A 23891-nucleotide genomic window follows, 5' to 3' on the forward strand; every position below is an offset into this window, starting at 1 on the left:
ATTGGGAGAATTGGCAATACAAGAGCCAGACAAATACACTCATAGGATACCCAGACAGAAAATAAAACAGCCCAAAAGAACTAGAACAGGTTTTATCACAATTCACACGTATTCATAAATTTAAAAATTTCCTCTAGTCATTCATGAAAATGAAGTCTCCTTTTTCCACATGGGAAGAAAGTTAAACCGAGATTTCCAAGTACATTTCAGGTTTTACCTTTCTTCATGTCATCCAAAACCATGTAAATATTGTGTCATTTATTTTGCATGTTTTACATTAATTTCAACATATGCCCATAACATCTTGTAATGTAGTTAAATGTTAAGTACTCATTATAAGACAATCTATAATCGGGCAGTATAACAAATTATTAAATATCCAACGATTCAATATAAAAATGGAATAAAGTGGAATGGGGACCACTTTCAGCAAGTAATGCCATTGTACTATGACTGTGCATAAGAATGTTTAATAAAACTTTTAGTATTGGAATGCTGTGCATTTTATTTTGAATTATAGAGTGAACAAAAAACAAATGTAGCTATATTATAAGACTTCCTCTAGAACAATGGTTCCCAACCTTTTTTGACTCGCAAACCCCTTTCAACATAAAGTTTTATCGTGAACCCCTTTCAACAAAAATATTTTTTAGTGAATCCCTTTCAACATAATATTTTTAAAGTAGACCACTAAGTCTATATTCTCTGAAATCGTATAATATTTCTAGTACTATGTTTTTATAAGCGACATAGCAAAATAATAATTATTATTATTAAGTATCATATATACTTTGTAAAGCAGTTATTAATCGGTCCAAACTAGATTTCAAACACACTAAGAGTAGAAACTTGCTTCTTGTCCAGTGGTAGCCAACCATTCTGGTCTCTTGTCATAACTATTGGCTGCAATTTGTGCCCATCTGTTCCCACTACTGTCAAAACTGGATGGTTCTGTTGCCACATCAGCCAAAGATAAAACTGATCTGCTGGCATCCTATTTTTCTTCCAACTCATGTATGGATGATCTTGGTAAATCACCTCAAACCATTCTCAGTACACTCCATTCAATCACTCTTGTAGTCTTCCGTCAAAAGGATGTCAGAAGGATTTTGATGAATCTAATGCTAAGAAAGGTTCAGTTCCTGATGTTATTTCTCCACTTGTCCTGAAAACCTGAGCTCCTGAACTTATTTCTGTTCTTTGCCGCTTTTTTCACTTCCTTATTCCAAAGGTGTTTTTCCTTCTGCTTGGAAATTTGTTCATATCCAGCCAGTTCCCTAAAAAGGGTGACAAATCCCTCCCATCCAATAATTGTCCCATTGCAATTACTTCTACTTTTTCTAAAGTAATAGAGAAATCAATTAACCGTAAACTCTTAAAACCATCTAGAAACATTCCAGTGTCGATCCACTGGTGATATTCTGGCTTATATTACCTATTTATGGACAAATTCAACGGAAAAGTTGGGTGAAACACAAGCAGTTGCTCTTGACATCTCGAAGGCTTTTGTTTGTGTTTGGCATAAACGTCTTCTAAATAAGCTTCCATCCCATGGTTTGCCAGCTGTTTTTTGTAATTGAGTATCCAGTTTTATCTCTGACCACTCACTGGTTAATGGTAGACAGTTTTCTGTCTCCTCCACTAATGCTGGTGTTCTGCAAGATTCAGTTCTTTCTCCCACTCTTTTCCTCTTGTATATTAATGACCTTTTTACATTGACCGGAAATCCTATCCATAGTTTTGCTGACAATAGCACATTGCATTCCACCTTCCAGTTTGAAAAACCTTGGCCTACTCAAACAGCTTCAACTTCTCAAATATTCGCTACCATTTCCTTAAATACTGATCTCCAGGTAATTCTCCAGTGGAGCAAAAATAACTTAATTTCAATCCTTCTAAAACTCAGTCCTGTCTCATATCTCACAAAAAGGATTCTTCTGCTCCTTTGTTTATCTTAGATGACACTGATTTCTAGGCAAGATCTTGGGGATTATCCTGACTTCTAATCTCTCCTGGCATAAAGCACAATACATATATTGTTTCCTCTGCATCTAAAAAACTTTGGTTTTCTCTTTTTCTCTTGGCGTTACTTTTCTTCCAAACTGTTGAGTCTGTAGAAATCGCAAATCCAGCCTACCAAGGAATATTGTTCCCACATCTGGGGCAGTGTCCCCAAAACCTCTCTCAGGCTTCTAGATTCCATTCAAAAGAGGACAGTTAGGTTAATTAATGTCTCATCTCTAACAAAAAAAAAAAAAAAAAAAATTATTATATTAGGGTCACTTAAAATTCCTTGCTTCATTGATGGGATTCGAACCCGGGTCTTTTCCACCCGGTGTGGAAAAGACCCGGGTTCCACCATGGTTTGGTGGAACCCACTGAGGACCGTGATGATACCACTGTGCTACCGCTCAACAGTCTTATCTCTAAGCGTCTCTCCACTCTGTCTAATAGAGCCTTCTATAGATACTTCCATGGGCACTGTCCTTCTGAATTGGCTTCAATAATTCCCGCCTCTCTTTCAAAGCAATCCGAACACGTGCCGCAACCAGTCAACATCCTTTTACTATCCAAGTTCAAACTCACAGAACCAACTTTTCTTCTTCCTCATTTATTCATTCAATTTTCGTTTTCTGGAACAACCTTCTTTCTTATGTATTTCCTGAAAATTACAATCAACAGAAGTTCAAGTCTAATGTCAACAAGCATCTTTCAACTTTCCAACCCATACACAGTACTAAGTACTATAGGTTAAAAAAAAAAAATAGAAGTACCTTACATAACAATGGTCCTTGAGATTAAAAAAAAAAATTAGTATAGAAAACATTTATTTAACATGATATACTGTAAGATAGCAAACTAATTATAAGGAATTGTAGGAGATGTGGTTTCTTTTTTTGGCAATTCTTTACTTTTTATTTAATTTGATTTTATTGTTTATTATTAGTTATATTTTGTAGTTTACAACAATTTACCTATGTAAATCTAAGCAGATGCCATTATAGGATTTTTAGTGCGAACCCCCCGGAACACTTTCGCTAACCCCCAGGGATTCGCGAACCACCGGTTGGGAACTGCTGCTCTAGAAGCAAACTTTTTTTTTTTTTTTATAACTAATATATTCATGCCTTGCTAATCTTACTTTGTGATACTGTCATGATAAGCCTTTATCTCCACATGTGGATTAAACTTCTGGGCACTTTCTTTGGCTACCTAAAACAAATATAACATAATTAAGAAACAATTCAATGAAATTAATTAAAAATTTGTAAGACCCATGGGTTTTAATTTACAACCATCACTAAACTTAGCGAACAATGAGTTAATGGAAATAAACAAAAAAAAAAAAAAAAAAAAAACATACAGATCCATCATTCTACCAAAACCTTGTTCTACAAAAGTAGAACACGAATTAAGTAGGCCACTCCCGCTCTACAGAGCGGGAGTGGCCTACTTAATTTGTGATGTGATCTACTTTTTTCCTTCAAAATGTGCCGCAATCTCCCCATCTCAAAAATTACATTGCACAAGATGCACAAAATGGAGGGATGATTGTATATTTAAAATTCATCGTGATCCGCCGAAATTAAATCCACGATCTACTGGTAGATCGCAATCGACTCATTGGCCACCCCTGCTGTAGAGGGTCATCCAAATTAATAATAATAATAAATGCATGTCACAACAATACAATCTGAAAAATCACTTAGGACATAACATTTGTTCAGTTATGCAATACTAGCCTCTGATTCTTGTTTTCATTAGGGAAGGTCAGCTTTAACTCATGTAAAGAGGCCATATTTATCCAACAATAGCACATAACAATGGAAACATTAAGACATCCCCCCCCCTTGGTATACTGAGTAGTACTTTTTAGAGTGACCATTTGCATTTACTGGCCACCTTAAGGTGGCTAAAATTTGATCATTTTGGCAGAAAAGGATAGGAATCCCGTACAGGTAGTTCCCACATTACGAGTTTTCACTTTACAAGTTATTTTTTTTTAAATATCAAGTAGCAACAGAATCAAAAATAAAAACATTAATTGCAAATAAATGCTAAACATTCATAAATACAGCATTTCAAACTACACATGCAGCTATACAATACATTACTACTGTGCATGTGTTTATTTGTTCGAGCAAAGATAAGGAGGGAGGTCCAACTCTTAAAGAATTTTGAAAAAAATTCCATAGTTTAGATGCAATCAAAATAATAAAATGAGCCTGGGACAAAATTACAGAGAACATTGTGTTTGGAATAAACTGTCATCATTTTATTGATAATTTTGCAGGATTTGATGAACCAGTAGAGATCATACAAAATGAAATAGAAGCAGTCGTTAATATTGCTAACCATTGCAGCTTGAGGTTTCTACAACTAACATCACTGATTTGCTTCAAACACAATAGACAGCTCACAAATCAAGACCTCCTTGAAATGGCAAAATATGAAGAAGCTGAGGAAAAAGATTTAACAGATGAAACTCCTGTTCGTTCCTTTACTCTCAAGGGGCTTGATGAAGCTTTTCAACACACAGAAAAAGAAACTGAGATTTTTGAGTCAAAAGATTCAAATTTTGAGCTCACTAGAAAAGTTGCTACAGATTTGCAAAAAAAAAAAAATGCTTATGCAAGGTATCATGAAATTTCTAAAGAAAAGAGAAGACTGTCTTGGAAATACGACTCAAAGCATTTCCGAAGAAGAAAACAACAAACCAACAAGTGCTGAGCCAACAATGAGAAGAACCATCAACGAGTATGCATTTAGTAGATGATGACGAAGAATAAACGTTCTTTAACATTTGTATTACATAAATAATTTCTTTATTATTATAATTTGCTTGATTTTAAAGGCCATGTTTTCATTTCTTTGGATAAATAAATCATTGTTTAAGCATAAACTTGTTGATCTTTATTTAATATTACTATGGTCAAATTTTATTGTTGAGAATGCAACCCATTTTTAACATTATATCTATGGGGAAAAAAAATCCTGCTTTACGAACTCACACTAGGAAGGAATTAACCAGTAAAGTTGGGAACTACTTGCATAAGGAAAACTTAGTATAGTGACCACCTGTATACTGTGACCACTTTCAGCTGTTCTGGTTTTCCTTGATCCTAATAACCCACAAGTAAGTAGTAGCAACTGACAAAACCAAGCAAATGCTTTTGAAGGTGTTCCTGAAGGTGCACAGCCCTCCTAACATCAAATACAGAAACTAAAAAATCCAATACCAGACTACATACAAATACCTAGGTGTCATGCTGTATGGCAAATCTTTTTCTCCAACATGCAAAATTTGTAAAGGAAAGAATCAAAACAATAGCAGGGAAACTGCTAAGGGTCACGGGAAAGACAGGGATTTAAGGGACATACCCTTAAATTGTATTACAAGTGCCTATTTTTGCCGTTTCTTACATATGAAGCTGGAGGCTTGTGTGGTAGGATTGAGAATAAACCAGTCAAAAATCAACTACAACAGATATAGAGGAGCATATAACATCCAGCGACTGCAGGATTGTTTATACCCAACATTTCGAAGGGTTTTTCCCCCTTGTAAAGGAAATGGTATTAAAAGGAAATGGTTCCCCCCCCCAGACCACATTAGCACCGGTCGCCAGTGTAATAAATGATGCGAAATGGATCCACAATTCCTTTTGGCTCTGACAGCGAATGTAGTTTGCTTTGGCTTATACACATTTAAGGGCTGTTAGGTTAAAAGGCTGTGGTATATCATTGGATATCACTCAAGCTTTGTTATGAGCCATTTTTGCTGCTGTGCAATCTGCATTCCACCATGGTTTGGGAAAAGGTGAAAACCAGGTAAATGTTTTTGGAATTGCAATTGCATGGACGATACTTTGTGATGTACGTTAACTACATCACTGATAGGCTGCTGACTGACTGTAGTGATGTCAAAATTTGCCAGCTGTTGAAAAGCATTCCAGTCAGCCTGATCAATTTTCCACTGCAGTAACCTAACAGGAAGACATGGTCTCCCATTAATTAGGGTGGTTATCAGAAGGAAGTAATCACTTCCACATTGGTTCTCCTCCACCTCCCAGTGAAGGGAGTAGAGAAGGGGAGCAGATAGAATGATCAGTGGCAGAAAACATATGGGTAGGCATGTGGAAGAAAGTATTTGTTCCCATATTTGTTTAGGAGGGAGAGATCGGTGAGCATATGCTCTACTAGTTCCCTTCCACTGAAGTTATTACCACTACCCCACAAGGTAGCATATCCATTAAAATCCCAAAGAAGTAATAAAGGGGGAAGCAACTGCTTTACAAGATCATCAAGGTCTTTCTGGGAGATGTCAGTTTCAGGCAGAAAATGAATAGAGTAGACCATTAACAAAAATCCCACTGTACGGCAAACCGCAACAGCCTCTATGCTGGTTGTAAGTAGCAAAGACTGAAACGGGGTCTGGTTGCCCACAAGGATAATGACTGTTCTATAAGCAGGACCATCCACAATTCTATCCTTACAAAAAATTGTGATGTTACACATGGTGGAGTCATCACTTGCCTTTAGATAAGTCTCCTGTAAGCAAAAGCACACTAGGTCATGCTATTGCAGGAGTGCCTTGATGTCTTCTGCATTTCTCCAGAATCCACAATTCCACTATAGGAATTTAGCCATTAGGTGGACTAAATTCCTACATTCCTGGTGGATCTGTTAGTCAGCTTCTAAAGTGCTGAGGGCTTAATTTTTCAGACCTGGATTTATCATTTTTGAAGAGCTATGGATGCTGTTCTGTATCCATTTCTTCTGCTGCAAAGAGTTCCAAGACTGAATTGTGTACCTCCTTGGTTTCAACATAATTTTTTTCTTGCCCAGGCATAGGGTGGTTCAGTTTTCTGTAATTTTCTGTAATTTTTCTGGAGCAGAAAAAGTTACTGAAATTGACGTGGCAGTGACTCATTTTTCTAAGCTCGGTAAATAGCTGTTAATGGATATAAATAATTCTTTGGGTGGTATGGTCATTTCCATTTGAGTCCAATTAAACATTTCTTGACAACTTTTCCAGCATATGTTGCCTTATTGCTATTTACCAGTTTAACCACTTTTCTGGCCTCCTGGCATGAAATGTTCAGCTCTGCCTTTAATCTCTGTATTTCCTTTTCTCCCTACTAACTCTAGCATGCTCAAGAGCAGGCAGGGTGCTCACCTTGGCAGTTAATGCAGGTAGATTTTGCCACTTTACATGGTGTAATCTCATGGTCTTTTTGCACTACATTTTACACATGCTAGGGCACCACAGCAGGCCATTTGTGAATGTCCATATTTCTGGCACTTGAAGCACTTTAATGGGTTTGGAACATATGGGCATACTGTGCAGTTCAGACAACCAGCTTTAATCTCATTAGGCATACTGGTGTACTAAATGTAAGGATGAGGTTTCTAGTTGGGACTAGATTTCCATCCCTATGTACATCTTTCACTTTTTAGCTGTCACTCCCTAGCTTTTTAGCTCTAAACAGATTTCCTCCTCAGACACTTCAAGAAGTGTCCAATTCCTCTTGGAGCTCACTCTCGGGGTGAGCTCCAAGTCTTGTGGGGTGTTACTACAATTGGTATCCAATTGTAGTAACAGCTCAGAGGAGCTGTTCCAAGTGCTTATCAGTTTTAGTCTCAACGAGGATGTCACCAGAACGAAGCCGTTTCACTGATTTGGGTGAGCCTGCTAGCCCTACCAAACCCTTCAAATGAATAATATTTATTTCTATGGGCTTTTCAGTGGTGGAATGTACAATCAGGTATTGTGGTGTTGGACGTGATGTATCTTTGGTTCAGGGTCTTTTTGCTCACATAGCATTTTATGGGTCATTGGTACATTTTTCTGGTAGGGACCTTGTAAGGTCCCAAAAGAAGAATTTAGGCTATCAGGATTCATAGTCATTTTTTTGATTTTTCACTCCCCACCCACCATGGAGCCCAAATAGGACACCCACTACCTAGCAAGCAATAAATGCACTTGGGAGTGGAATGCCAGGGCTACCCAGACACTATACCTGCACCACTGCTAGCCTGAATCTTGTCCCTTGGACCATGAGGGTAGGGACATGGAATTGGCACTGCTGACCCTTGCAGGCAAACCCACCAGCCAATTGATCCTGGCCAAGCCATCCAAGACCACCCATCTTGTTGAAGCAAGGGCCAAAGTGGCGTGTTAAAGCTTGGCCCCTCAACCACCAGGATCCCCCTTTCCTAGTTTCTATAGCACACAGCAAATGTGGTGGATTCCTATGGTGTTAGCCTTTAACCTAGGCTGTGAGCATTGGATCCCAGTGATGCTAATCTGAAGAACCAGAGGCATCACTGGGATCAACGCCCACATTGAGGGACTATAATTGCCGTGTATAACAATCCTAAGAGAATGCCATCTTGGGGTAGACTCCAGAAGTTACAAGCTTCCTATGGCATTTAGCTTGTGTCCAGCTGTAACAACCTCTTACCAAGGAGAGCAGACAGAAAGTACAGATAATCTCCCTTAATGTTATAATGCAATTCTCATAGTCATAACAGAGATGGGACATTCACAGGATCAAAAGTGGCCTCTATATCCAAGTAAGTTATAGCAAGTTCTTGGTTGCATTCAAATACTGATAATATGGTATTTGTGGTTGCGAGGTTTGTTGTCATTGATCCGCTGTGAGAGAGTGTAATGAATCTGGAGTAGCTTATCTGCAAGAATGAGGACTGGTAGCAGCATTTATTCAAATAAATGCTGCTACCAGAGTAGACGTTCCACTTACTAAGAAACAAATGAGTCTTCAGAACACGATTGCAGGTAGTCATGAGTGGTTGAATAATAAATGGACTCGGGCACTAGACCAAGAACTGTGGCAGTTATCAACTCCTGCAACAACGACAGCAGGAGACATCAAATTGGGAGTTTGTATAGGCTGAAGTGAAGCAAAGTTATAACTGTGAAGAATATCCATATTTGCCATGTCATCTGTCAGGTCAAGTTGGTTTAGGGGCAGCAGATGGCAACTGGTCAATATCAACAAGAATGGGATTACTAAGGCATTTATGACTAAAGAATTTTCCCCCTTTTAGAGATTTGTGACTTTTATTTATGACTAAAGAAATTAGCGATTGCTGATGATTTGTCTGTTAAAATGGGCCCGTGCTTTAGAGTAAGACATTCAATCACAAACATCATTAGTCTCCTTCCGTATTTTATGAAGTTTTTGTTTTAGTCGAAAAGGTGCATAGAGCTCTTTGTTACACGCCTTTTAATGTGATTTTTAACTGCCTTGAGGCAGAGAACTTTGAAATGGTATTAATCCTTTGCAACAGGATCTAGAAAATTTGGGAAGATGGGCTGAGAAGTGGCAACTGAAGTTCAACATTGGAAAATGCAAAGTACTGCATATGGGTAGAAGTAACCCCAGAGGAACATACCAACTGTTTAGTACCCTTAGGGTGGTAGAAAATGAAAGACCTGGGAGTAATTGTGCAGTCAGATATGAAGTTTTTCTGAGGAATGCAGACAGGCTACATGAGCAGATCATGGGGTTTTGTCAACGATATACAAGAATTTTGCTAGCAGGGAAAAGGAAGTGATTATCCCTTTGTATAAGGCAATGGTCAGGAGTACTGCATACAGGTCTGGAGGCCTCATTTTAGGAAGGATGTAGATTTGCTTGAGCATGTACAGAGAAGGGCAATAAGATTGGTGAGGGGAATGAATGGACCCTCTTACCAAGAAGCTTAAGTTCTTCAAATTGCAGCAGCTGAAGACTAGGCACCTGCAAGGTGATCTGACTGAGGTGAATAAGGCCTTGAATGGGTTGAGCATGCTGAATTCTGATGGGATTCTTCCACTTGCTCAGATTACAAACCTAATGGGGAATAAATTCAAATTAAGGAAAGACAGTTGTAGAAAAGATGTGCAGAAATTTGCCTTTAGCCAGAGGGTAGTTAATTGCTGGAACAAACTTCTCATCTGTCGTTGTAGAAAGTGATAGCTTAAATAAATTCAAAGAGGAACTGGACAAACATTTAGAGGGAATGGTTGTGTGATTTTTTTTTTTCTTTTGGATGATGCTACATAAGCTCATATGCTTGCTTTCTTGCATCACATGCCTCTATTACTATTAATCCAGTTTGTCAGAATGGTTATTGCTAGTGTTACTTCACACTCTTCAAGGTTATGCCAGGGGATGACAGTAGCTGCCATAAGGCATTTTTCAGTATTGAGAAAATTTGGACTTACAATTGCGGACATTTCACTTGATTTATGGACGGTTTCACATGACTTGCGATCAGTTTCTCTGAATGCAGGCAGTGAAATTTGGGAGACTAATGGGTCATGATCAATGATCATGAGTTAAAAGATATTTCAGGGGCTCAGATAGTGTGGATGAGAAAAAAAGATCAAGCTTATTAGTTCCTCTAGTAGGAAATTCAGAGAGATTTTAGCAGATTTCATATATACAGTGGATTCCGATTATTTGGGTCACTGGTTAATCGGGGCAGCCATTTATTTGTGGCAAATCTTAAAAAACAAAACCCAATCAAGAAAATAGCCAGGGTTTACTTTGCTTAATTGGGACAACATGCCGCTTAATTGGGGCAGGAGACCGCAGCACTGGAGATTACCCTACGATTTTCTCTGACCGAACCATGTGGTTTGGTCGGATTTGTGGAGGTCACAACCATAAAACAATTAGCAGTCACCTGTTTATTGGGCTTTTCTGTTTGTGCAATCTATCATAAATGAATAGTAAACTTGATCTTATTGAATTTGCAATAATACCGACAGCTGGAATTCTGTGGGTTATTGTGCTGAAATGTGTTTACACTTCCATGGAATCTTCGATCATATAAAAAAATTAATTTTCAGAATCTTCTCTTCATTCCTATTTTTAAAGCTTCGTAAAATTGTTACTCCATTCTCACTTGTGCGTATCATGTTACTTGCAATTTGTGTGTGCCGTGTTCTTTGTCACTGATTGCTTATCATTTTACTGTTTTAAATTTTAACTCCCACCCACAAATGCTAGTGAACAGAAATGTCAACTAGTTAGTATGTACATATTAATTATTCCGATTATCACATACATTCTTCCGATTTTCATGTATCATTTAATTTTTTAATTGGTAAGGTAACAAAGGGTAAATTTGTGCTTAATATATCTTTACTTTTATAGCTGTGGATAATATTCCTCCTATTTTCGCTAATTAGAATCACTGTTTAATAGAACAGAATTAAAATTCAATTCACAAATGTGATAACAATGACCGGCACTTACTACACATCATATAGTGAACGGCACTTTATTGTAATGTGATTTGATTGTACAGTGAACCAATTGTAAAGAGGGGGTCCATTTTATTTTTAACTTTTTTAAGTGGAACTTTGGATAATTGGGGCAGCCGCTTAATTGGGCCAAAATGCACTAGTCCCGATGTGTCCCAATTAACCGAAATCGACTGTACAATCAGGTGCACTCTTAAATAATCAAGCTGGATTGAAAGGTTAAAATTGCCAATCACATTATGGACTGCAGAACGGTGGAGGTGATTATTAAAATTTAAAATTTAGTTTGAAACTTCAAATTAGTGGACTCACTTGACTTCTTATACATTAATTGAAACACTGACTGCTTTAAAAAGGTTGTGACTCTGCCACTCTGCTTACTGGATGTGAACTCGAGTTCACATCCAGTAAGCAGAGTGGATAAAAACCTGCAGGAGGAGCAACAACTATGGACTCCTGATCAGGATCTAACCATGTTTCTGTGATCAATAGAACATTGATCTGGCTTGCTAGGAGGATCACCTCAATGGTGTCAATTTGATCTGCACACTTCTTGCAATTTGGTGCACGAGGTTAAAAAAAAAAAAACTACAAGGGAAACCATCTTTCTGGTTGCAGAATGTACATTTGTTGCTTAGAAGACCTATAGGGCCTACTGGTGACTAGAGTTTCAATGGGAGAGGATGATTGAGTACTGCTGTTTTCCAGCTACATGTCATCATACAAAGATGCAAAACTGAACATGAGCAATTTTGGAACTCATGGCATGATTGTCTGCAGGTTGGTAGATTCTGTACTGAGGATGTTTTTTGTTTTTTGGTTTTTAGGAGCATTAGCAACTAAGGCCATATTGCTCCAGGATATGCGGTGGTCATTCCTTAACCTTTCCGCATCCTCCGTATTTGGTGGTGACAGGCTCGAACCCCGGTCTAATCAAGAAGCGTGTGCTACGCACTGCTGCTCCTTCCCACCTGGCTACGGAGGCGCCTCTCTGTAATGAGGAGCCATATGGAGTCAGGTCGAGCAAACGTCAAGTCCTGATAGTTGTGATTCTGTATGGGAGGTATAACTTTGATTCTCAAAATAAGGGTGGATTATAGCTCCTAATGGCCAGAAAGCAGGGTTGCTTATTAGATTATATGCTCTTAATCACATAGAAGTTTGAGAGATAGTTCTTACTTCTAGCTGATACACTGAGCCTGGACATTGAGATCTTGCAAGACGACCGAAATTATTTGTTGAGGTGTTGTCTGCAGGTCCACCAAAAGACATGCATGCGTCTCCTAGGCTGGACCATTGACCTAATTCTGGAAGCTGTTGCTATTCCTAGAATAATGTTCTTAGATGTAGTCACACAGTCAAAGAAGTCCTATTTATGTGGAGGCCTGCCTTAGGTGGGGATATGGCTGGCTAGCAGCTTTCAGTCCAAGTAGGATTGGGTGGCCTCTTTTAACCAAGTGAAAGTTCTTTTCCAGGTTTATAGTGATAGCCATGTTGTTCCTGGAAGTGTAATTGGCAGTACTATTCTCATTATATAGGCTTTGTTATTCCTATATTCTAAGTAGAGACTATGTCAATCATTTTTTGGGTGGCTTGGCCACCAGAAACAATAGTGCAGTTTTATAGATATGAAACTAGGGGTGTAAAATCACCATTGCTATAGCTATGTTCGTGGTGAGGAGAAGATGCATTCGAAATATTTGCTGCTCTCAATTCACATACGAACAAAAACCTATTGTCTTCACACTAGATCTATCTGAACCTAACATTCAACTTCCAGTAGACAAGAAATTAGCTCTTTTAGAAGGATTTGTCAAGCCACTTCGTTTCATTAAAACTAGACAAAAATCTGGCAATTATTTCTCTTCCCCCTCCCCCAAGATTATGTAGCTAAAGTACCAAATATCATATTTTCTATCTGTATGTCACTAAATCTATCCATCTGTATAATGTAGCTAAAGTACTGAATATCGCATTTCCTGCCATACACTGAGTGGAGGAATGAATGGGCAATATGGCAGATGCACAGAAAAGAAATGTTCACGTTTAAGCAGTGCACTTATAAAAGTCAATGCTCGTTGAAGACCTCATTTTTTGTTATCAGTTTACCAAATAAATATATAAATCATGAATTATTAAAAATTAAATTACAAATTTAAAGTAGTACACTTTCTTTAAAGTCCCAATGTTTCAAGTTTGGTTATGCAACTAGGTAACCAGCTGAAATAGGATGAACAATAAATGTTTTATAGCCAAAGAATTAGAAAGCATTGCCTTAGCACCACCAATAGCCACTAATGTGTACTATCCAAGGGATCAACAAAAAATTCTTTTATAGAATCAATTTTTAGCATAAAGTGATGCCACTTTTAATCATGTTCGCCATCCTGTGAGAACAGCATCAAGTAGAAGAAAAGTGAGCAGCATATTTCTGTAAGTTGCCATTCTCAAAGGCATTTGACAAAATCTTTTTTTTTTTTTATACTAGAAATAAGTTTAATTTCTCCTGAATGTAAGCTATGTAAGCTAGGGACTAAGCAAGAAACATGGATCAGATTTGGATAAAAAATTTAACACAGAAGCGGCTTTTATCACATACAAAGCAGCATCACTATAAAAATGCAGACTCATTCCCTAAGTGTCAATTGTGGCCATAATAACTGCAAAGAATCACTACAAAATATTGTAGAGCAATTCACCTTTTTGAAGGCTTTACAAGTAAGTAAATACAGATGTGACAGTTCTGCATCTAATTTTCAACATATAAAATGTGCAGTATTGTGGCCACAAATGCCTATCATTTCGTTAATGGATATTTGGATATCCATTAACAAAATGTAGTTTCCCTAATATCTAGATGAATTTCACAAATGTTGTCATAAATAACATTAAGGCAATTCTTTCGAGGTAATTTGTCTAGAATATTTTGATTTATACAAATTTTTCCAAAAATTGCTTGAAGACTATTGTTTCACTTATTGAAATGGATATTGCTGTTTACTAGAGCGAGACAAATCTTAAAAAATCACCTTTCTCTTCCTTTGAAGTACATGGTTTGGTTAAAAGTGGCTACTCTAGAAATTTTTCCTTGCTTTTCCATTGCTTGGCGATCACATACAATGCTGTTTCCACACATTATCCCCATGAGCTCACATCTGGTGAGTATGGGTTTGGCACACCCAGACTCCTGAGCTAGATATCATCATTCTTCTCTCTCTCTCTCTCTCTCTCTTCAGAAATTTTTTTTTGGCTGGTGCAGCAAAAGCCTCAGGCCCATAACATCTATTGGAGTATACGCTTTACTAGTTTTTGGCATAATTCTGATCTTTTTCTGTTTTCTATTTTGTACATATTCTTCGGGAACAATTGAGTTCAGTTTTTCTAGTAATGGTTTTATGTCCCCAATTTCTATATGGATGGCAGGTACGGCAGGAGTTTTCCTTGTTTGTCTTTCATGATGTTTCCTTGCACCATATGGCTAATTGTAATAATAATAATAACAACAAATTTTTTTTATTGCATGGAACATTCTTTTCACAAACAACACAAAACAATGCCATCTGTAGCAAAATCTTTTCCGTGATTGGCAATCCACGATTCCATTTATATGCACTGACAACTACAATGGCCACAATATGCATTTGCATACACATATGCAATTGCATATAATCCGAAGTCTATTTAACTTGCAACAAAACAATTAGTTATTTCCTTTTCACTTCTATTAATCACAGAAAAAGAAAATTTATTTTAAATTAAGAAAAAAATTAATGATGAAGTAATGCATTGCATAGATTACTATAATGGCAACATTGCTCTGCTGCTCTATCTGCACATTTCATTACCACTACAAATCTAACTGTTAGATTTCAAAAATCCAGTGAAGGCTACAAAAAATTTGCCAGATTGACGAGATTCTATTGTATTTCATTACTAACCTAATAATCAAAAATGTACCTTTAATGAACATAATGATGAAAGAATAATGATGTATAATTCAAAGTGCATTTTTTTTTTTTTCAGATAAAAAAAAAAAAAAAAAAATTGAACACAACACTTTCAAATAATTTTTTCATTTCATTTTGTCACTCACTTTCAATTTGTTAAAGGATGCTGAAAGGAAAAAAAATTTTAAATACTCTGCAACCATTTGTGCTTGATTTTACTACAGTAAAAAATTGAATTTGCTAGATTACCTTCCCCAATCAACAATTAACAATTTCTTCTCTCAGAAAAATTAAAGGGCAAAGAACTACACAGAACTTGTCCAGACTATCTGACACACAAAAGGAAGACAGGATCCCATTTCAATCCACAAAGGGCAGTTCAAAGGAGAACATGTCTGTGAAAGTAAACAGTGATTTCTGCCAAACAGAAATCACTGTTTATCTCTTATCTCATTAAATTCAGACCTTCAGTTTTATATACACATTTTTTAAATTAAAACTCCTTAATTAGCAAAATAAAACTAAAAAAAAAAAAAATGCTGTTTATTAAGCAGAAGATGAAAAAATTCTAAAATGTACGAAAGATAAAATCATTAGTAATCTTACCAGTGCTTTCGGTTTACCAATATGCTGTTTTTGAAAAAGAAACTGCCTGTTTAGATTGCTCACATCTATTGTATCTAGATCAATCTAAAACAATTTAAAACTGTTGAATTGCTTTTATAAATCAAATATACCATATCAAAATACACTTCTAATTTGAATATATTATGAATACTATTATCATAACACATCATTTCAAAAAATAAAATTAATACTATAACCACAATCATATTAATGGAATAATGATCCAAAATATAAAATTAAATGAAAATGTGCCTATCAACTACACTGAGTGACTGCTTTATTAGGTACACCAACCCTTTTCTAGATATGGAGTGATTCATCAGTAGCAGAATCATATGTTCATACTACACTATATGGAGCAGGTTGGAAATTCAATGCAAGAATGGGTAAAACAAAAGATTTAAGTGACTTTGAAGAGGTCAGGTAGCTAGTGACAATATGAATACTTTAGAAATTGTCTTGGGTATATTGAGATTGGGCAATAACCAAATAACATCTAATCAACAGCAAATTGTAGTCAAAAACATCACTGATATAAGAGACCAATAGAAGATAAGATTTATTGCAGGATAACAGAAAGGCTAAATAATAGTCCAATACAGCAATGGTAACTAAAGAGGCATTTCAGAAAGCACATACTTGCCATGGATGGAATCTGCAGCTGACAACCAATCTGGGTTTCACTTCTGTTAGCAAAAACCAAGAAGGTATGATTACAGTAGGCTCAAGCACAACAACACTGGACAGTGGAAAAACACTGCCGGGCCTAAAGAATCATAGTCCCAACTGTTTCATGCTGATGGTAGTACCAGAACACAGCAAAAACAGCACGAATTCATGGATCCATCCTGGTATGTGTCAACAATACATGCTGGTGTTATAATGCCGTTTGAAGTTTTTGTGGTGCATATTGGGTTCCTTGTTATCAACATAGAGCAACATTTTGGTGACAGAGGTTATCTGAAATTCTTTCTGATCAGACACATTCCTTCATGGCTGTAGCATATTCACCTGTGAAGAGATTCTTCCAACAGGATAATATGCCATATCACAAAACATACAGAACTAGTTCCAGGAATGTGAATGAATTCAGTCTACTGGAATGAGCTCTTCAGAGTAGAAATCTACAGCAGTTGTGAGAAGCAACCAAGTCAACAGGACCCAGTAATCCTGTGGCATGCTTTCAAAACTTTGCCAAGTCCATGCCATGAACTATTCTGAGGGCTAAAGGAGAACCTACCCATTATAAGGTAAACATAACTAATAAGAAGTCACTCAGTTAAAATTTGTTATCAATATTCACTGGGAAGCATAACTATCTAAAGCAGTGTTTCCAACCTTTATTAACAGCATGATAAATAAGCTAAAAAAATTTAATTTAATTTAAGTTCAGGTCACTCAAATCTATTTATGCAAGTTCTGACTCACCCAAAATTAAATAAAATTAACTTTTAACATCACATACTTAAATTTCACTACAGCATGCATGTGAAAAATCCAAAACATGAAAGGTATTAGATCCTAGTACCCAGCACCATGTGTATGGATTGAAGGCTGAGAAGTCTGAAGACATTCGATGTTAAGACTTGTTTTTGTAGATTACAGTTTACGGGAAATATGTGAGAATCAACTTTCTCATCTTCCTCATTTATTCTTTCAACTTCCATTTTCCAAAAAAATAGAAGTTGAAGGAATAAATGAAGAAAAGAAGTTGATTCTGTGAGTTTGGAATTAATAAACAGATATCTAATTGTTGCAGCACATGTTAGGACTTGTTTGGAAAAGAAGAGGAATTACAAAAGCCACTCTGGAAGAAGAGTGCCCAGGAAAGTATCTACAGAAAAGGCATGCAGCAGAAACAATGTTTTTTTTTTTTTTTTTTTTTTTTTTTTTAAGGAGCATTAGCAACTAAGGCCATATTGCTCCTGGTCATGCGGTGGTCATTCCCTGACCTTTCCGCATCCTCCGTATTATGGTGGTGACGGGCTCGAACCCCGGTTTAATCAAGAAGCGTGTGCTACGCACTGCTGCTCCTTCCCACCTGGCTACGGAGGCGCCTCAGAAACAATGTATATGAGACAGAGAGTGGAAAGACTTTGTAAGAGATGGGCCATTAATTAACCTGACTGCCCTCTTTTGGATGGAGTCAAGAAGCTTGAGAGATTTTGAGAACACTACCACAGATGTGGGAAAAACGAAGGTATGGTTACAGTGGGCTCAGGCACACCAACGCATTAAAAGAAAGTAACACCATGAGTGAAAAAGAAAACTTTTTTGATGCAGAAGAAGCAATATCTGAGATGTGACAAGAGAGAGAGAGAGATTAGAAGAGTAAGAGTAACCCCAAACAGAGATGTGATCTTGTCTAAAAATCTGAGTACCATCAAAGAGGAGCACAGGAGCAGCAAATTCTTTTTTGCAAGAAATAAGATGACTGAGTTTTAGAAGGATTAAAGTTAGCCATGTTTTATTCAATCAATTGGAGAATTATCTAGAGATTGGTATTTAAAGAATTGGTGGTACACATTCAAGAAATTCAGGCCATTTGAGCAGGGCAAGGTTTCTCGAACTGAAAGTTGAGTTGTAGTGTGCTTTATCAAAAAAATTGTGAATAAGATTTTCAGTCAGTAGAAGAAAGTCATTAATATATCAAAGGAAAAAGTTGTTTTGGCTGTTTAATAGCACAAAAGCTGCTAGGGCCAAAATGTACCTATTCCAGAGAGTGGATGTAAGGCAAGTTAGTTCATGAAGAAGCTATAATAAATAAGAATTTATGATAACTGGTTGTGTTTTAAATAGTTGAAAAGGTCAGTCAGATTTGCATTGTTTCCTATAAAATGTTTTAACATTAAGTGACTCCTGTAGGTTCATTAGACTACAGCTTTGCTATACAGGCATTGTGACAGTCAAGGATATGTTAAACTGAAACCTGTGTATTACAATACATATGCATTGAGGAGGATTCTTACCCATTAGACACAGGTGAGCGAAATGTGTATGGCCTGTATGTGCCCTTGCTAAAACTATCTCTTCCTACTGTTTTTTTTTCTGCAACTAGATTTCCATAGTTGTGGTTATTGTTTGATCTGATAAAGTTTGTTACTGGTTTGTGCTTGCCAGATTCAAAGTTCTTTGTAGTATCATTTTATAAGGTACAAAAAATTTAGCTATGTTTGGCAGCTTTCTAGCCCATTCCTTCAGAGAATGCCAACATAATATTACTGCTAGATTTTTTGTTCTAAAAATCTATAAATAGCCTTGAATTTGTTATATTATAAGATGTGTAAATGAGGAACTGCTTTTTTGGCTAATACCATACTCAGAGAATTGATATATATTAATATCGGGTGATCAAGTTATTAACATGTTCTAAAGCTATTTCAATGGCATATAATTCAGCAGTATACATACTACATTTTATCAGTAGGGAGACATCATTATACAACGTAAGACCATCTCAATGAAAGAGCTATCTCGTTGTGAAGGCAACCACAATATGAGATACAATTAAAACAATGTCCTCTATGCTACATATGTAGCTCAAGTTTATGGGTTAACTATGGTGTATTTACACCGATACTATATAATGTAAGAGACATACTGCTGCACCCACAGCAGTATCTGTTTTAAGCCATGAGCATAAATTTGATAACAAGCAGATGCATGAGCTACATATAGTTTCTGCATAGAGTTACTGGGAGCTAATGAATTTTTTATCCCAACATTCAAAGTAGTCATCACAGGAAGCTATTTCTAGAGACGAGGGTGGATTTGGGTGGTCTATTTCTTGGTGAATATTGTCAGGATGAATATTCCAAATGTTTATTATATCTTGTAATCTATTATATGTAATCTAGTATATCATGTTGGCCATAATCGATAGTCATAAATATGAACTGCAAATATATAATATGGACAACATGTCCATATTATATAGCCAACCAGATCAAGCAAACCAGATCAAGCAAAAAAGGCAATTTAATAACTATGTGCTTGGCTGTCAGAAATTCAATTTCTCCCCCTTTATTTTTCCAGGAAAAAATTGTCATATCCATTTCAGTATAGATGGGCCAGCAGGAAATTCCAGAACAGCCAATAAATCAGGATAGCTGCAAGAAGGAAGTTTTCTACAATATATCTATCAATTTGCAAACTCTGAAGAAACAACGGGGTTCTACTAACACCAGACAATCACAGCTCTCATTTATCCATCCAAATTATCGATTTATATTTCGTTCCTTTCTATCATCCACATCTTGCAAACAACACCATTTGATCATTCTATTTTTGGACCACTTTGAAGGCAATTTCAATAATTCAGCTGGCCAGTGGATCAAAAATAATCCAGGTAAACATGATCATTTATGATTTACCAGGCATCATAAAATTATCACTTGATTTTATAATTGAAAACCAGAATTTACTTTCAAGTTAGCAAAAAATAAATAAAATAATATTTTAAGGAAAGGTTTCCACAGATTTGGTAAAAAATGTACAAGAAAATTAAACAGAAAATTTGAGAAATTATATCAATGTATATTGTCAATTTTTTTTTTTTTTTTGATTTAAATGCATTTATAATGAAAAATTTAGTCTATATAATAGTTACTCATGGTGGACCCGCATTTAATTTCATAGTAAATTTTATTCGTTTTTAACGAAAAAAAAGTTGCTTGTTAATAGTAAGGAGGATACATTCCACAAGATTGTGAAATGATGTATCCTTCCTTCTACTGAACCGTGGATGACTGAAATCTGTTTTTATTGAGCATTTTTTTCATTTTTTGCAATTAGGCAATGAGAACAGTTCATAATGTTCCCATTCAGAAGGAAAAGTTATTAGCAACAGATTCATTGAAAAATAACACCAGTAAGTCACTGATATAAACTCTTAATATTTGTATCTTGAAGAGAGCAATACTGTCCAAGACAGAAATGTCTCTTGCAGGAAGACTTAATCATGGTTTTATGTCATATTATATAGTTAATTTAAAGCCATATCATATTATGCCTTGTGCATTTAATCTTCAAATACTACATGTAATTTTATATATAAATTATGATCAGCTTGTTAACTGACAATATGCTTCCATTAAATTTGACACTGGTATTTTATTGTTGAAATGTGAGTGTTGAAATCTGCAGTTAGTGATTATAAGTTTTCTGGGTAAATTGTAGAAGTATTAATTTTCTGGCTGCAATGAATATTACAATTCCATTTTTTTTCAGTTTGTTGAACACCTTTTGATATAACAAGGTTTGGCAGATGTTCTCAGAGTCTGAATTTTTTTTTTTTAATTCCTAATGTTCTTTTTTTTTTGCATTAACTTAAATGGCAAATCAAATTGGGATGTCCATCACACTTTTGAAAGTGATCATAAAAAAAAAATTAAGCTGCAATTTTTGGTATAGAAGCCAACCAGATCAAAAGGAAGACACGCAATATCCAAAAGTGAAGATTCAAATCAGCACAAAACAAGATTTGATTCAAATGTTTTAAAAGACATCTTTTACATACAGGTTAATTACTTTGATAGCAGATCACAATCTGAGTTAAAATAAACTGAAATTAATATTCCATGGATCTGAAAACAACAGAGTAGATTTGGTCAAGAATATTATTACCTGAAGTAGGTATCAAATTTAATAGCCTTAAACTCAATTTAAATGGAAACACAGCTCATAAGAATCTTTACAAGATGGGGTCAAATTAGTCTCCACTTACAACACAACTATTTATTTTCTTGTTTATAAACAGCATAACCAATATGTCAGACAAATTTACAATTAATCATTTTGACAGAACATTTAATCACCAGCTGTATTTAACCATCACAGGGAATTGACTGCTAAATTGACCACTGAAGTGCATAAAGTGAATTTGGCTACATCTTCAAACTATGGGCATTTTAACTGAGACAATCTCAAAATCACTTTTGATAATGATTAAGATTGCTGCAATTTTTTTTTGAAATTCTATAAAAAGCTACTGAGATATACTTCATTTATTTATATAATATTGGTGTAGATACACCATAATTAACCCATAAAACATAATATGATATGGGTTTAAATTAACTAGATCCATGGAATATTAATTTCATTTATATCTCATATTGTGGCTACCTTCACAACTAAATACCAGGTATTGCACTACTTTGAATGAGTAATGCTTCTCTAGCAGAGAAGACTGCTGCTAGTTATTCTCAAGTGAGAATCACCACCCATGCCCTACAGAGATATACTTTGTATATCTCTATATTATTCTAGAAAAATATACTTTGCATATCTCTGCAGAATAATAATCTTCTTGTTCCTATAATTCCATATTTATGTTAGCAACATAAGATCATAAATTTTGAAAGTGTAACTGTTTCCGGGGTGGCAATTTTATTACGAATTGTTTGTATGTTAGTTTTTAATGGGATTCTGCAGAGGCAGGGATACCTATTTTTTTTTTTGCTTGTTCCTACTTTGATCTCCAAGAGCAGTGGCATCATTGCAAGGGAGCAACATGTTTATTTTAGAATAATTAAGATTGAGGTTTCTGTGTTATTTGAAGAGGAATTTTGCCATCACTTACAACAATATTTGGTGTTAGTTCTTTATTAACCAACAAGATTTCGAAATCAACACAAACTGATAAGTCTATTTCAATTTCCTCTTTGTAAAACTATTAATTTTTAAGATAATTTTTCAGTTTTTCGCTTATTACAGTATATAAAATTGATTTTTTTTTAATCATTGAAAAAACTATTTACATTACATGATTATTAATAAAAATTAGAATAAATAAAACATTCGGCGTGCACTCTGTTAATAACAATTTTCTTTAGAACCTGTCCTCCCTTTTCCAATGTAATTGGAAAGTCTCGATTTACACGGCGTTTCGGGAGAAACAACCAAGTGCAAGTGGGCAGGTGTATACAGATTCTGTAATTCTTAACAATTTATGCGTACATTGTGCTGCCTATACAAAAACAATACCCCCACCCCCATTTTGAAACCTGATGTTCCACACACATATAGTAACAATTAAAAATTTCCCAAAAGACGATTAGCATAAACAATAAACTGCTCAAGAAAAACTCTCAAAAACAAAACAATTACGTTTATCAATTCTTGTGAGAAACAAAAAAAAATAAAATAAAATCACTCGAAAGCAGCAGTTTCACTTACTACAGTTATACAATTAAATCCTGTTAACACTAAATTCTTTAATAATTCACATCCAATACCACCTGCTCCAACTACTAATACTTTCGCTGAGTTGATTAGTTCCCGCTCATCATCATTCAGTAGGCCAACAACAGACGCTGCCATTTTTTCATATATAAGTTAAACATTGCGTGAAATTCCCGCTAGGATTGATGGGTATCACAGCGCCCCTATAATTTTAATGACCAGGGTTATAGATAGTGTTAATTCTGTGCTTCCTTCTTTCTAGTTTTTAACCACCACAAGCATTTTTCTTTATTTATTTAATATCGCAGAAGTTGGCTGCCAGTTTTATTGCCAAGCTGGCAGAAAAATCTGTTCTATAAAAGCCGAATATTATGAGGATAAATGGGCCTGTTGTACTGGAATTCATAGGATAACAAATAATTAGGCGTATAACCAGTAAAATAAAATATCTTTAATCACAAATAGATACTTGTAGCTTTCGAGGCTGAACGTGCCTCTTTGTCAACAGAAACTTTGTCAATTTGTAGCTTTCGAGGCTAAAAGCTGCAAGTTGAAAAAGTTTATGTTGACAAAGAGGCACGTTAAGCCTCGAAAGCTACAATTATCTATTTGTGATTAAAGATATTTTATTTTACTGGTTATACGCCTAATTATTTGTTAAAGTCGAATATTCACAAAAATATATAAGGACGCAACCACAATTTTATGCGTACATTGTGCTGCCTTTACGAAAACACTATCCCCACCCCCATTTTGAAACCTGATGTTCCACACACATATAGTAACAGCTACAAAATTTCCCAAAAGAAGATTAGCAAATCTTCTTTGCTTCGAATCACAAAAATTTTATT

General features: G+C 35.7%; 1 protein-coding gene across 1 annotated transcript in view; it reads right to left on the minus strand.

The window, feature by feature from the left end:
• The window catches only part of Uba2 (Ubiquitin-like activating enzyme 2), a 368774-nt gene extending 345596 nt beyond the window's left edge, over positions 1-23178 (minus strand). Inside the window, exons 1-3 of the mRNA XM_090382009.1 lie at positions 23035-23178; positions 15835-15918; positions 3143-3213 (exon numbers count right to left, since the gene is read on the minus strand). Of these exons, the coding sequence (XP_090238135.1) occupies positions 3143-3213; positions 15835-15918; positions 23035-23178 (299 nt within the window). The remainder of the gene's footprint in view (positions 1-3142; positions 3214-15834; positions 15919-23034) is intronic.
• Positions 23179-23891: the final 713 nt, after the last annotated feature.

This window comes from Mastigoproctus giganteus, chromosome 9, assembly GCF_048544385.1.
Source record: "Mastigoproctus giganteus isolate SK-2022 chromosome 9, ASM4854438v1, whole genome shotgun sequence".
In the NCBI taxonomy this organism is placed as follows: domain Eukaryota; kingdom Metazoa; phylum Arthropoda; class Arachnida; order Uropygi; family Thelyphonidae; genus Mastigoproctus; species Mastigoproctus giganteus.